A 15,000-nucleotide genomic window follows, 5' to 3' on the forward strand; every position below is an offset into this window, starting at 1 on the left:
TCCCGCAGGACGCCAAGCCAGAGGGGGAAGGAAACGAATACATCAAACTTAAAGTTGTAGGACAGGTAATGTACCCTTATTTTAGTCTCTTTCGTCTTGTTTTCGTAATCATTAGCTATTTTAGAATATGCAAGTGATTGTGTAAGGTTTCATAATGAATTCTATGGGGTTTATCCGTTGTTTAAGCCATTAATGTACGTCTTTTACCGGGTGTGTTCGTGTTTCATTTTGAAATTGGACTCCCCTTTGTTGTGTGATGTAGGGAGGTGAATAATGTATATGTAGGTTTTGAAGGCTTTCATAAGCGTTAGTTTCAATATTATTCATCTCTTTTTGTGAAAGTGTTGTGTGTAAGTATTGAGTTTGATTTTTTTTTCAGTCGTGATTGACAGCATCAAGATAGGCCTACCTCCTGTTTTCGTATTTGTTTATCTCGTATCTTATTATTATTGGCTTTAATATATAAAGGAAGCATTATTATAAGGGATGATTTATTTTCATGAATTTTGTATCATTTATTATAAACTTGATCCAAGAGATTTGGAAGACTTTTTTCCTTGAGAGACTCCCAGGAAAACAGGATGTGATACTGTTAGATTTTCCTGCAAGAGCAACATGGTGCTATGGTGTGAATGACAATAGAATTTGAGCTTTTGAAGAGTTTTGTGTGTTTTCCGAAGGGTGCCTTTTTTTCTTTCTTTCTTTCTTAGATGTAGCTCTGGAATATTGTCCAACTGGTGCCACTATTAAATAGGATAGTGGAACCGATGGATTTCTTTTGCCCTTTACCACTAAGTTATAGTTATTTTATACTATTATGATCCATGAGTCTGACCCCTGAGCAGAAATATATGAAGAATTCACATTGATGTATACCAGAAATATGCCTTAGTTCCACCTTATATCTGTCATAGAAAATACAATTATGTAGTTTCTTGATAATTTACCTATCGGCGTGGTTTATCCTCTACAGTGATTGCGGTTGCCCATGCTTTGTCACAAATTGAGTGTTGGCGGGAATTTTTTAGGTATATTATGCACTAGAACTGATACTTACACGTAACTTCACGATACAATAACCAACTTAAGACTCTCACAAAATTGAAACCTGTAGATTCGCGAACAATAAGGCACATAAAGGCACCATAATTGACCAGCCGATCTAAAGGTAGCTCTCATTGGCTTTTATAGACAAACGTAAGATCCTTGAATTTTTTTTCTGATATTGCTGTTTTCCAAATTGGTGTACATCAGGTAGAACAAAATGACATCAATACAGGATAAAGGTTGAAAAACCTGATCTACTACATGTCTTCCCCTACTTTCAAGACCCATTTTAAGGAGTATAGCAAGTATTATCCCATATACATGAGTAGTAGAGAGTGAATGCAATTTGTCGATACCAATATCATGGTAATTAACAACATTGCTCTACTCGGAAAATATACCCTCTTTATTATATGAGGTATGCTGCACTTATTCTAGCAAGGTATAGATTTCCATTATAACAATGATTCTTACACTGACAAAATATATTTTGACTGCTTTATTCAGCTGTTTATTTTGACAAATCTTTAGCTTCCAAAATAGCAGCCCCTACTTCCATAGCCAATAGGCTTTGAGGGACCAGGGTCTTTAGATGGGGGAGCTACAAATTACAGCAAATGTGGTGTATTTCTGTCTGCTGTAAAACGAAAAGGCAAAAGATGTGATGTGGTTACTTAACAATTTACTAATCCACATAGGTTTTTGTGCAGAGCAATCACAGTTGACTTTATGCTTATGCCATGATATGAAGCTATTTTTGGCGTCATTTTTTAGGGTGCTGTTTTTGGATTTTTACAATATTAGATTAAGATCTAGGTTAGCCCCTGCTTGGACTGGTTCTTTATTTAGTAATGGACCTTTTAGATTCAATGTCAATGTGTATCTCTTGTCGTTAATTGTTTATAGATGAACAGAACATAAAATTGTTTGGTAGGTCAATAAATAAAACTGGCAGGACTTTTTCTTCTATTTTTTATTATGAATGGGGCATATAGTGTTAACTTATATCTGTAGTGTTTGGCAAATCTCCTCAAGCCATACCCACTGTATCAGTCCCGTATCACTATGGCCACTGAAGGCCCTCCTCTCCCTCAGCCAGTCAGAGAGTCTTGTTCCCTGTCTCTTTTTTTCTTTCTTGTGACCGAAACGTAGTGAGTGGGATATCGTAAGTCTATTGTTTTCTACCTTATTTCATGCGGACCCCCCCCATCCTCCGCCATCAGTCTTTTCATCTCACCCATAACATATAGTATAGTTGGATTTATATATATTATTTTCTCTTTACTATTTATATGTCAAAATGAACATCTCATTGTATTCTATGACAAAACATGCTCTTTATTACATCATTTTTTATTTGCATGGTTTATATTTGTTTTTTACAGCCACATCCACTATATCTCCCTTTGTCCATATTAGGCATTCTCCCTCAGCCTTGTGGTATGTTATTGTCATTTTATTATTTATAAATCCAATGGATATTTCATTGTTTTCTGTTTTAAATGCTTGTATGGTTTATAGGTTGGTGTTTTACAGGCACAGAAGCTTATTCCCATTTTCCTTCCTATGTGAGGTGTAACTGGAAAAACTTTTTCAACTATGAGGAATGAGCAAGATTGATTTTTCAACTTTGATACTCAACCGTATTTGATATACGGCAGTGAAATTTAAGTTTTCTGGTATGGAAATTTGAGCTCTTGAAAGGCCAAGGACCAAAATTAGCCTTGGGGAAACTTGAAAAATCATTCCCAAGATGCGGGTGTGAGACAGGCATGTCCGTCCCCCCAACTGTGGTTTTAAGGGTTAAGCTGTATGCTCTGAGTTTAAAGCCAGTATTAAAAACCAAGCAATTCATATTGCCTCAAAGTCTGGTAATGCAGTGTAATCAAAGGAGGATAGATTAATTTGTGTCTGCTATGCATCTGTAGTGGTATTGGTTAGCACTACCCATTGATAGGAACTTGAGGGCTGGGGAGAGCTTGAATTATCCCAGGAAATTGTGGGTTGTAATTGGTAGATAACACTTTTAAATTTATATCAATGGACATTTGTCAGTGTCTACTCAACAAATATAGGCATCGTATTAATCAGTACAATCAGTAAGTAAATGTTATATGAATGGCCAAAAGTACTTATAATCTACAAAAAAATACTGTTATACATATAATACTTCATTTCATTATGGTCCTACAAGTAAAATGTTTCTTGCAGGTTTGTTTTTTCCTGTGTCATCTCTTTTTATACTGCAAGAGAACCATTGGTGTAATGTTTGCATGTGTTTATAGTTGAGCATCAGTCTACTAATACTAAATGAAGCAATAGTTTTATAAAAATAAAACATTCAAACATCATAAAAACAAACAACAAAGGGAATCATACACATTTCAAATCTTTATTAAACAAATTAAACTTGTTAACCCCTGTTTAGGTCTTTATTTAAAGAGGTTGATTTTACACACTGGAAAATACTTACTTACAACTAGAAATGGAAATAAATTACCATAAGTATCCAAATATTGTAGTGTGTATATATAGTCAACAGATATGAGATTGACTGTGAAACATAATAAAGAGTATGGTGTGTGAATGAGGGAGAGAAAAGGATGAACTATGCCATATAGGACCAGATATGCTATTACTCACACATTATGTTCTATTCACAATAAAAAGAGGGAGGAAGCATAACAGTATGATTGTTAGGGCATCCTGCGTGGGGTATGGGGACGTGGTACTGATGTGGGTATGACTGGAGGAAACTTACCAAATAGTACCAGATATATTAACAATTCATAAACTCTTTGATAATGAAAAGGGGCAATGAAAGAAAGGAGCCTCTTTTTTCTACAACTTGCATACAATGATGGCAGATAGGACTGTACTGGACACAGTGACCCGTAATGGGGGTGAATAGGACTTGAAGGGTTGAGTATTACTTTGACATCAATGACATGTTTTCAAATTATCTTTTGACCAATATACAGTTAATATATGATTTAGAAATATATACAAAAAAGCCACTGCAAATGAAGACTTAAAAGTACACAAAATGGAGACTTTTCAGGTCAGATATGGTGTTGATAGAAGTGAATATATTGTTAACCCATTCGCGCTGGATGACATACTGACACGTTTCGTGGTTTTTGTGTCAGATGTCGGTGACGAGATATCTGGGCAAGGCCTGTGCTCAGGGTGAGCAAACGGGTAGCCTAGGATCATGGCTTGTGTGCCTGAGAATCTCGAGGCGTTAGGCTTATGCGTTTGAAAACCCCGGCATTACGACCATTCAAAGCCGGAATTGCCCCAACGCGAATGGGTTAACCCACACTGGACGGGTGGTACAGTACTGTACCGCACATTCAAAAGCCCAGTGGCCGGGCGGCACAGTATTGTGCCAGCCATTCAATTGATTTAGGCCTAATAATTCGAACGCCCCGGCATTGGGACATTCAAGGCTAGAATTCCTCCGTCGTGGATGGGTTAAGCGATGACATCATGACTGAACCCATATTTACATTTTGTGTAAAGATTTATCTGATAGATAATAGAAATTACTTGTGATGAAAGTTTAATACTACATAATTGATAGGAAGTTGTATACTTGTAAAAATACCTGTGGAATTTTATTTATTTATTTTTTTTTTTTTTTTATTCAGTCAGATAATAAACTCTGTACATGGTATGAACAACATGGTTTGTACATGAGAAACTATACAGCTTTTGGCAAAATTTGTTTTGTTTTTTTAATCTAGGGACAACAAAGTTGTAGGTGACATTAGGCTTGGGTGATGTTAGTTTAAAAATTCCCAAATAATAGGTAACAAGCATAAGAAAACACAATGAAAGAAAATGAAACAATGTATAAGCCAGAGGAACATGCATGCTGCATATCAGTATTAATAGTTGGTGATCTGGAAGGTCCATTAACCCTTACTAAGATATCAGCACTGTGAAAGTCACTGATATCTTATTTCAACTTCTAATGCAAATATGAGTGCTTAGCAAAACCACAATAATGAAGCCTGACTGAAACTACTCTGTTTTGCATCTAGATTATTTAACCCTCTCGTGACGGGTGGTACAACACTGTACCGCGCATATTAGGCCTGTTCGCTGGGGACGTGATATGGCGTCGCTTATTTAACTGATTTAGGCCTATGCGTTCGAAATCCCCGGCATTGTGACATGCAAGGCTGGAATGCCCCCGTCGTGAATGGGTTAAGGAGTAAGGAAGGAGCCAAGTGCTTGTGGTAAAACTGTTACCATTACTTTTGCATGAGAGAGGGAGATGGAATACCTCTACACAATATAAACTAAAGTAGCACCAATTATATCCAGGAAGGTTCATGGATAACATAAGATATCCTGGAAGACTGCACTGCCTTTAGGTTATTTCATTTGTTGTGGATTATCCTTTGATTTTGCAATCATCTCTTAAGCTCTCTAACCCAAATGTATTGCAGTTATTCCAGATGCTCCTATCAAAAATTTTGAGCACAGGACTCTGGCTTTCTGCATTTTTGGGTGGATGGCAAGGTGGTTGAGGATCCTTTTAACCTTTTACATTCAATAACAGTCTCTTTTCCTCTTTTTTATTTTTTTTTTTTATTTTTCTTTTTTTCTCTCTCCCTCTCTCTCTCCTTCCCCAAGAACCAGATTGCTGGAGAAAACTGCTCCCAGATATTTTTCAATGTTTCCTTATTAATGTCTTATTCTTTGAGATTAAGTCTAATATCATATCTTTCTTTGCTAATTGGTTTGTATATTGGTCTCCATTTTTTTCTTTATATTCTCATAACCCTCAAATTGTCATAGTTCAAGTAATCTTACATATAAGAGATCCATTCTTGGTATTGATATACCACACCTGTGGGTGGTGATGTTTTCTGTGAAGAGGACAAACTCACAGATTATAAATAGATGTCTTACATCATACCCTGCATTAACCATGTGTGGAAAGTTGCCTGTCGAGTTGTCAGCTGACTTGCACCTGTAAGAGTGGTTATTTGTTTATTAGTTTGCTTTTTTATGTTAGTAATTTTTTATTAGATTTTTCTTTTTCTTGTTTAATTTGTAATATTTTGATAAAAAAATAATTGCAAAGCATTATATGCTTATATGTTTTCCTATTTTCTATTTTATTTAATTAAAACAAGGGAAGATGTATGACTTAAAAATAAATCCAGGTTGAGGAAATAAATCACTTTTACATTATCAACATTCGATTGATGGATAAGCCTCTTCACCCGGGTTATTTACACTTAAACTGCAATTCACCATTAACAGTAATTGCAATTTCTTTACATGATAAAAATTATCTAGATTTGCGTCAAAGTATTTCTCTTTGTTTTGAATGGTTTAGGCAGTGTAAGTTAGTTGCTTTTCAGTCCATCAGCATATATCATTATCATATTCTCATTCCCTTTTCTATACTGATAACTAACTTCCCGCACTAATGTAATCTGCTCAACCTGCATAATGAAGGAAATATACACAACTTGAAGTGGTGTGCATAGTCCTTAGAATAAAGTGTGATTGGATTTGTATGGTTTGTATTGAGAATTTGTGTATGCTATCACATTTTTAAATTTATTGCAATCATATCCTTCCCTTACTTGAAGAGACAAGTCACAAAAAGAGAGTTTCTAAGGGTGTTCCTTATGTTGACATCAGGCCTAGTTACTGTGGCCTGTGCTTGGATGGACCATAGAAAACAACGAGTTCAGATACAGCTTATGCTTTACCAATTTTATGATTTAAATAAAAGTAAGGTTTATTTGGTAAATGTGATGAAGCTTACCTGTCTATTGAGACACAAGTCTTTGACTTGTAAGTATTTCTGAAAGATGTTTGTTTTGTGTTTGTGGTTTTAGGTATTCAGTGTTAGATATATTTTTCATAATTGTCTTGAAAGATATTGAAGATATATTATAAAGATTATTACTAGTAAAACAATTTATTATGAAAAATATGAAATAATCTGAAAACACTAGCCAGATCAGCAACAAAGTCACTGTATCTTCATATCTACTGCTACCTGAGACATAAAACTCCATGATTATTTAAAGTGAAGGAGAGAGCAAAAGCAAGAGAGACCGCCATTATGAGCTCATATTTAGGTGCCATCTCGAATTTGAAAACAACCCACACCATGGCAGAATATGTAGATGTCATCCATTGATTTTTGTGTCCTGAATAGATGCCATATAGTAATAACATGTTTCCAAGTTTTCATTGTAAGCAGAATATTCATTGGTTCCCTTATATAATCCATTTAGGGAGGGAGAAAAGTTGCATAGGTAAGATGGAAAAGAAAATATTTTCAACATAATTGGTCATGTGTGCTTACATGTGATTTCATCAATTGGCGTGTTGAGGTTATTTCTCCTTTCGTCCTTCCTTTAAGTGCAGTAAGAAATTAGAGTGGCCAAAGGAAAGAACTTACAACAAGGAATAGCTTGTGGTCATTGTCATAAAGAGGATTCACTTTTCACATAGAAAATGAAAATAGTTTATAAACCCTAGTACAGGTCACATCTAAAGATGTTCAGCCTAGGCAGGGTATCTTAACCCTTTCCCGACGGGGCACGCGCTAAGTGAAAATCCCTACGCCGGGCCATTGCAATATTGCATTGGAAACTTCACACTGGCATGACGCCCCGGAATCGCAAATTTAGCTGTGTCACACGGGTGTGACGCACCGTCATCATAGGGTTAAGATGGTACATGTGTTTTATTTTATTTTTTTCTAAACTTAGGGTATGGTATGAGAGTTCTATATATGATATATTAGCAAAGTGATACTGAATAATATTTTGTATAATGTCCTAGTTATGCAAATGCAGGAATAAATAGCATAATCACAGGGAAAGGGCATTATAAAAGCGATCCAATCCTGTGAAACAAGTTGGGTCATAAATGAGTTTTGATTTATTTGACCTCTAAAGGACATGGATACTAATATGCCATGCTCAAGTGAAGATGAATGTAACTAGGACCAATATTCCAGAGGAAGGCAGAAAATTATTTGTTTTTAGGTAGTATAATTAATATTTTGACCTGTAGATTCCAGAAATATTATTTTCATATTCAATTCTCTTTAATTTCATAGGCATATGTTGGTTTATGTATAATCTGTATCTACTTTTTTCCACTTTATATACATTAGCATGACATTCAGTATCATTTTCTCAGTTTGTAGATATGAATTTTCCCTTGTCATCTTTGTAATCTTTTCCGACTGACCTTTCTAAAACCTCCCCACCCGCAGGACTCCAATGAGATCCACTTCCGAGTGAAGATGACCACACAGATGGGCAAGTTAAAGAAGTCGTACAGTGAGCGGGTGGGAGTCCCTGTAGCATCACTGCGTTTCCTCTTTGATGGACGGCGCATTAATGACGAAGAAACGCCCAAAGCTGTAAGTATTTTAGATTTAGGGATGAGGGTCTTGATATAACTTTATATTATTATACATTGTACTTTTTTATGATTTCAACCATACATTTATTATTATTTTTTTGTTTCTTTTTTGTTATGAGAAGCTGCATCTCCCTTTTCATTTGTCTTGCTTTTATAATCATATCCATGCTGTCTATCCTGATTCTGCTGATTGTTAACTTATTCAGATTTTAATTTTCTTTATCTTCTCTCCCTTTGGTGATCTGACTACTCCTCCTCCTCTTTGTCTTCATGCTGTCTCCTTATTTTTATCCTCATCCTTTCGCCAATACTTCCTCCATGTCTTCTAATTGTTCTTCCTGTTTTAGATAATAAAAATCTTTTACAATTCTATTGGTTTTACTCTAAATTCAGTTGCTGCAATCATTTGTGTGTGTGTGCACGTGTGTGCACATGCACGTGCATGTGCATTTTTTACTGGAAATGATGTAAATGGGAATCAGAAGGATCTCCAGAATGTTTATAATGGAGAAAAAATGTAGATGAGATTAGATACATTTCAAAGTAAACAAGCTTTAACTGGTCATGGTTTACTGAGTTGTCTTTGTTGTTGGCATAAAAATGAATTTAGACTAGGCTTATTATTTTAGAATTTTCAATTTTACTCAAGGTCATACCAAGTGTTGAATCTTTTATCTAGACATTGCAGTGCTAGTATCAGTGTGTAACACTGTTAAAGTAGTTTATAATTACTGTATTCTAACATGCAGTTACACTTTTCTCATTGATGAGGACCATAAAGTCCTCAATATTTTGTCATACCTTTTTCTTTCTTGGAGTCTTTAGGTCTTTATTAAACACAGTTTAATGTCTAAGCACCTCTGAAAGGTTCTTTGATTTTGCTCAGGAAGAAGTCTTCCATTTCTTCCCATCTTCCTCTCTCATCTGCTGGTAATCAGTTTCATTGTGTCTTAACCATTTTTTTCTTTTTCTTTTATAGCTGGAAATGGAGAATGACGATGTAATTGAAGTGTACCAGGAGCAGACCGGCGGCCATTGATGCAACACATTCCCGCGATCATAGGAATAAGACATCGTTAGGTTAAGGAAGTTTATTTTTCGCCACACAGTGTACCTTTATTTTCTGGCTGAGAATTTCGCACAGACCAGGCAATGTGCGCAGACGTTTTTAGATGGAATTTCCGCAAGTCTCGTACAATGTATTATCATGCAAGAGTCTGAAAATGACTATTAAATTTTTTCTTTCTTTTTATATATGTATGTTTTTTGTTTTTATTTGCCCAGGGGTAATTTCCCAAAGTGAATTGTGCAGCAGCGGTATGCAACTTCAGGCCTATCTCAAGACCAGGCATGAGAGAACTTGAGTTTCTGCGTAGCTTTTGAGATTCGGGTGTTAACGCATCTAATATGTTAACAAGAGAATGAAGATTACTCTCCTTTTTTTTTATTACTTTTTTCTTTTTATTTTTTCTTTTGAAAGTATTGTAAAAGTCATGAATGTTAGTACATTTTTTTCTGATCCTTACAATTCCCATTTAGGAGGAAGGAAAGACATAAAATTAAAATTCTTGACAAGGGTTATGTTTCACAATTAGTATGTATCGTTCAAGTATTCTTGTAATAGATGCAGCTGGACATCCTTATTGCTGTGAACCAAAATAGACTCTGTGAGTTCTATGTGTTACTCATTCAATACATTCTAAATATAACCCAATTTTGTCTTTTTGTTTTATATTATTTGTGGATAGCAAAAAATTTTAATATTTCATACATATTGTGAGAAGCAGTGAAGTAAAATGATTGTGTAAATGTCGGTTATTTTATTTCTAACCTAGGAGGAATAAGCATGCATGTTCCTTGGCCCAATACCTTATAAGAAAGTAGATTGGGGTGAGAATGGTAAAATGCTTCTTAGAATTAATTGATGAGAATGATGAATGACATGAGATATTTCCAAGTCCATGTCATCCTTTTTCTTGAAAGAATGATATATATGATAAAGAATGAACTTGTATTTTTAAAAGGTACGTCCCAAGTGCATACAGATTTTCCTTGGGATGTCTTTGTCTTGAAAATATTCTCTATTTGGGGAGTTATTTAGTAAACATAATTGATGATTTTGACATTCTAAGAATTGAAAAGGTTCTCGTTCAAATTTTGATTTCTATTAATACAGTGGATAAGGCTTTTCTTCACATTGGTTTATGAGTATATGACGGGAATAACCAAACAGTTCACATTTTCAAATTGTAAATGTATTTTTTTATATTATGCATACTATATTTAAATTTTGATTGCATGATGTTATTATTAAATATATTCTTAATCCTTATTTTTCAAATAGTTCAAAATGTCTGGCTATTAATATGTTAAGTTTTCCAGTCACAAAAAATAGTAATGATAAAGGAACCTATTCGGCAAGTATGCTTTGATTGGCCAACTAAACAATCCCATGCATAATGGCTAAACGTTTTCTTGAATAAGTGATATTCTTACCAAATAGTTCTTTGTTATACAGGTACCAGGCAATTTATCTGGCAAGCTTATGACTGGATTTTTAGATTTCTAGATTTCTGGACCATAGCTTTACTTATACTGAAAAGATAAACAAAACAAAAAAAAAAAAGAACAATTGTACTTAACATACAAAATAAAACATAAAAAAAAGTTTAATCTTTATTATTCCAATTAGCATTCTCAAAGTATAGAACAAAAGATTTGAAAAAAAAAGTACCCCCAAACAATTATCTTTCTGCTGACAAATTAAGCATGGATTTAAGTAAAACGCATTGAAGTTCACATAAATGTACTGAAAAGACAATAAACAGCAAGGTGTACAAGTTAGTAAAAGTGGTCTACTGTGAAATGAAGAATTTATTCAAAGTCTCTACTTTTGATATAGTGTATTTGATCTAGATACAGAAATTAATTTTAATTGGTGTAGTAAGATGATGTTTTTTGTAAATTTGCAACTTTTTTTCCCTTTCTTGGAATTAAGTAATTCTGAAAAAGGATTTTTAAGTATCCCAGTGCAAAGGACTGTATTTACTCATAAAATGTTGTGTGTAAAGACACAGTAGACAAGCATAAGAGGGGTTTTGCTTTTAAAATCACTTAACTGTTAACATTCAGTTTGTCTTTCAACTCTAGTCTATTGTACCTTGTGTGTGTATATATATACACATATATTTATATTTATATATATATATATAATTTCTACATCTGTAATCACTCGCTCACTCTTGTACAGCAAAGAGTTCAGAAGTATTTATATCCATGGATATGTTGTGAACATCGTAATGGAAGAAAGGGAAGTTGGTCAACATTATATGTTTGAGACATTTAATTTCTACTTCTGGCATTGCAATACCTGCAGTAATTAATTTCTGTCCTTAATGTGATTATAAAACTCCCACTCTATGAAACGGTTATGATCAATAGAATCAACATTTTCTTTATCAAAAAATAAATTAAATTTTTGTTTTAAACCATTGGTTGAAATAATCCAAGAACATAACAAATCTTCTAAACCCAGAAAAGGGAATTGTCAATTTGAAAATAATCACTAAATAAGAAGTGTAAGCAAATGAAGATTGACAAGCTAGATATTCAGGTGTTGACTGACATGTAATATATTATTAAAGTATATCTGCATTCTGTATAAGGTTTACAGCAGATATGGAGATTTTTTTTTGTAAGCCTAATTCTTATACTGTTTCTCCTCTCCTACTTTTTCAACTTCTTTCCTTCTTCTTCTCCTTCTTCTCCTTCTCCTCCTCCTCCTCCTCCCTCTCCTCCTCCTTCTTCTCCTCCTCCTTCTTCTCCTCCTCCTCCTTCTCCTCCTTCTCCTTCTCCTCCTTCTCTTCTCTCCTCCTCCTTCTCCTTCCTCTCCTTCTCCTTCTCCTCCTTTTCCATCTCCTACTTTTTCAACTTCTTTCCTTCTTCTTCTCCTTCTTCTCCTTCTCCTCCTCCTCCTTCTTCTCCTTCTTCTCCTCCTTCTTCTCCTTCTTCTCCTTCTCCTTCCTCTCCTTCTCCTTCTCCTTTTCCATCTCCTACTTTTTCAACTTCTTTCCTTCTTCTTCTCCTTCTTCTCCTTCTCCTCCTCCTTCTTCTCCTCCTCCTTCTTCTCCTCCTCCTTCTCCTTCTCCTCCTTCTTCTCCTCCTTCTTCTCCTTCTTCTCCTCCTTCTTCTCCTTCTCCTTCCTCTCCTTCTCCTTCTCCTTTTCCATCTCCTACTTTTTCAACTTCTCCTTTCCTTCTTCTTCTCCTTCTCCTCCTCCTCCTTCTTCTTCTCCTCCTCCCTCTCCTCCTCCTCCTTCTCCTCCTCCTCCTCCTGCTTCTCCTGCTCCTTCTCCTCCTTCTTTTTCTCCTTCTCCTTCTTCCCCTTCTTCTCCTTCTCCTTCTCCTCCTCCTTCTTCTTCTCCTTCTTCTCCTTCTCCTCCTTCTCCTTCTTCTCCTTCTCCTTCTCCCCTTCCTTCTTCTTCTCCTTCTCCTCCTTCTTCTCCTCCTCCTCCTCCATCTTCTTCTCCTCCTCCTCCTCCTTATCCATCTCCTTTTTCTCCATCTCTATCTCCTCCTTCTCCTCCTCCTTCTCCTCCATCTCCTCCTTCTCCATCTCTATCTCCTCCTTCTCCATCTCCTTCTCCTCCTCCTTTTCCTTCTCCTTCTCCTCCTTTTCCTTCTCCTTCTCCTCCTCCTCCTCCTCCATCTCCATCTACTCCTTCTCCTTCTCCATCTCCTTCTCCTCCTCCTCCTTTTCCTTCTCCTTCTCCTCCTTCTCCTCCATCTCCATCTCCCTCTACTCCTCCATCTTCTTCTCCATCTCCTCCTTCTCAATCTCTTTCTCCATCTCCTTCATCTCCATCTCCTCCTCCTCCATCTTCTTCTCCTTCTCCTCCTCCTCCTTCGTTCTCCTCCTCCTTTTAATAGTAGTGGTAATTAATTAATCAATGTAATTAATCTGAACACACTTCAGATTTACCTGCCTGTATTCTGTTTAGAGGGAATTAGTGGTAAATTCAAAGCATTGTAAAAAATACGTTGCATAGTTTTATTCTGTGTACAGTATGAATAAATGGGAGAGAAAGAAAAAGAGAGAGAGAGAGAGAGAGAGAGAGAGAGAGAGAGAGAGAGAGAGAGAGAGAGAGAGAGAGAGAGAGAGAGAGAGAGAGAGAGAGAGAGAGAGAGAGAGAGAGAGAGAGAGAGAGAGAGAGAGAGAGAGAGAGAGAGAGAGAGAGAGAGAGAGAGAGAGAGAGAGAGAGAGAGAGAGAGAGAGAGAGAGAGAGAGAGAGAGAGAGAGAGAGAGAGAGAGAGAGAGAGAGAGAGAGAGAGAGAGAGAGAGAGAGAGAGAGAGAGAGAGAGAGAGAGAGAGAGAGAGAGAGAGAGAGAGAGAGAGAGAGAGAGAGAGAGAGAGAGAGAGAGAGAGAGAGAGAGAGAGAGAGAGAGAGAGAGAGAGAGAGAGAGAGAGAGAGAGAGAGAGAGAGAGAGAGAGAGAGAGAGAGAGAGAGAGAGAGAGAGAGAGAGAGAGAGAGAGAGAGAGAGAGAGAGAGAGAGAGAGAGAGAGAGAGAGAGAGAGAGAGAGAGAGAGAGAGAGAGAGAGAGAGAGAGAGAGAGAGAGAGAGAGAGAGAGAGAGAGAGAGAGAGAGAGAGAGAGAGAGAGAGAGAGAGAGAGAGAGAGAGAGAGAGAGAGAGAGAGAGAGAGAGAGAGAGAGAGAGAGAGAGAGAGAGAGAGAGAGAGAGAGAGAGAGAGAGAGAGAGAGAGAGAGAGAGAGAGAGAGAGAGAGAGAGAGAGAGAGAGAGAGAGAGAGAGAGAGAGAGAGAGAGAGAGAGAGAGAGAGAGAGAGAGAGAGAGAGAGAGAGAGAGAGAGAGAGAGAGAGAGAGAGAGAGAGAGAGAGAGAGAGAGAGAGAGAGAGAGAGAGAGAGAGAGAGAGAGAGAGAGAGAGAGAGAGAGAGAGAGAGAGAGAGAGAGAGAGAGAGAGAGAGAGAGAGAGAGAGAGAGAGAGAGAGAGAGAGAGAGAGAGAGAGAGAGAGAGAGAGAGAGAGAGAGAGAGAGAGAGAGAGAGAGAGAGAGAGAGAGAGAGAGAGAGAGAGAGAGAGAGAGAGAGAGAGAGAGAGAGAGAGAGAGAGAGAGAGAGAGAGAGAGAGAGAGAGAGAGAGAGAGAGGGAGAGAGATAGGGAGAGGGAGAGAGAGAGAGAGAGAGAGAGAGAGAGAGAGAGAGAGAGAGAGAGAGAGAGAGAGAGAGAGAGAGAGAGAGAGAGAGAGAGAGAGAGAGAGAGAGAGAGAGAGAGAGAGAGAGAGAGAGAGAGAGAGAGAGAGAGAGAGAGAGAGAGAGAGAGAGAGAGAGAGAGAGAGAGAGAGAGAGAGAGAGAGAGAGAGAGAGAGAGAGAGAGAGAGAGAGAGAGAGAGAGAGAGAGAGAGAGAGAGAGAGAGAGAGAGAGAGAGAGAGAGAGAGAGAGAGAGAGAGAGAGAGAGAGAGAGAGAGAGAGAGAGAGAGAGAGAGAGAGAGAGAGAGAGAGAGAGAGAGAGAGAGAGAG

At 36.9% G+C, this 15,000-nt stretch overlaps 1 protein-coding gene across 1 annotated transcript in view; it reads left to right on the forward strand.

Moving 5' to 3' along the window:
- Positions 1–10,275, forward strand: part of LOC147471842 (small ubiquitin-related modifier-like) — a 10,539-nt gene extending 264 nt beyond the window's left edge. The window contains exons 2-4 of the mRNA XM_086537243.1: positions 9–65; positions 8,315–8,464; positions 9,446–10,275. Coding sequence (XP_086393369.1) covers positions 9–65; positions 8,315–8,464; positions 9,446–9,505 — 267 coding nt within the window. The 3' untranslated portion in view covers positions 9,506–10,275. The remainder of the gene's footprint in view (positions 1–8; positions 66–8,314; positions 8,465–9,445) is intronic.
- Positions 10,276–15,000: the final 4,725 nt, after the last annotated feature.

Source organism: Penaeus japonicus, unplaced genomic scaffold, assembly GCF_977035675.1.
Source record: "Penaeus japonicus unplaced genomic scaffold, GWHDUDI00000001_assembly GWHDUDI00000005, whole genome shotgun sequence".
In the NCBI taxonomy this organism is placed as follows: Eukaryota; Metazoa; Arthropoda; class Malacostraca; order Decapoda; family Penaeidae; genus Penaeus; species Penaeus japonicus.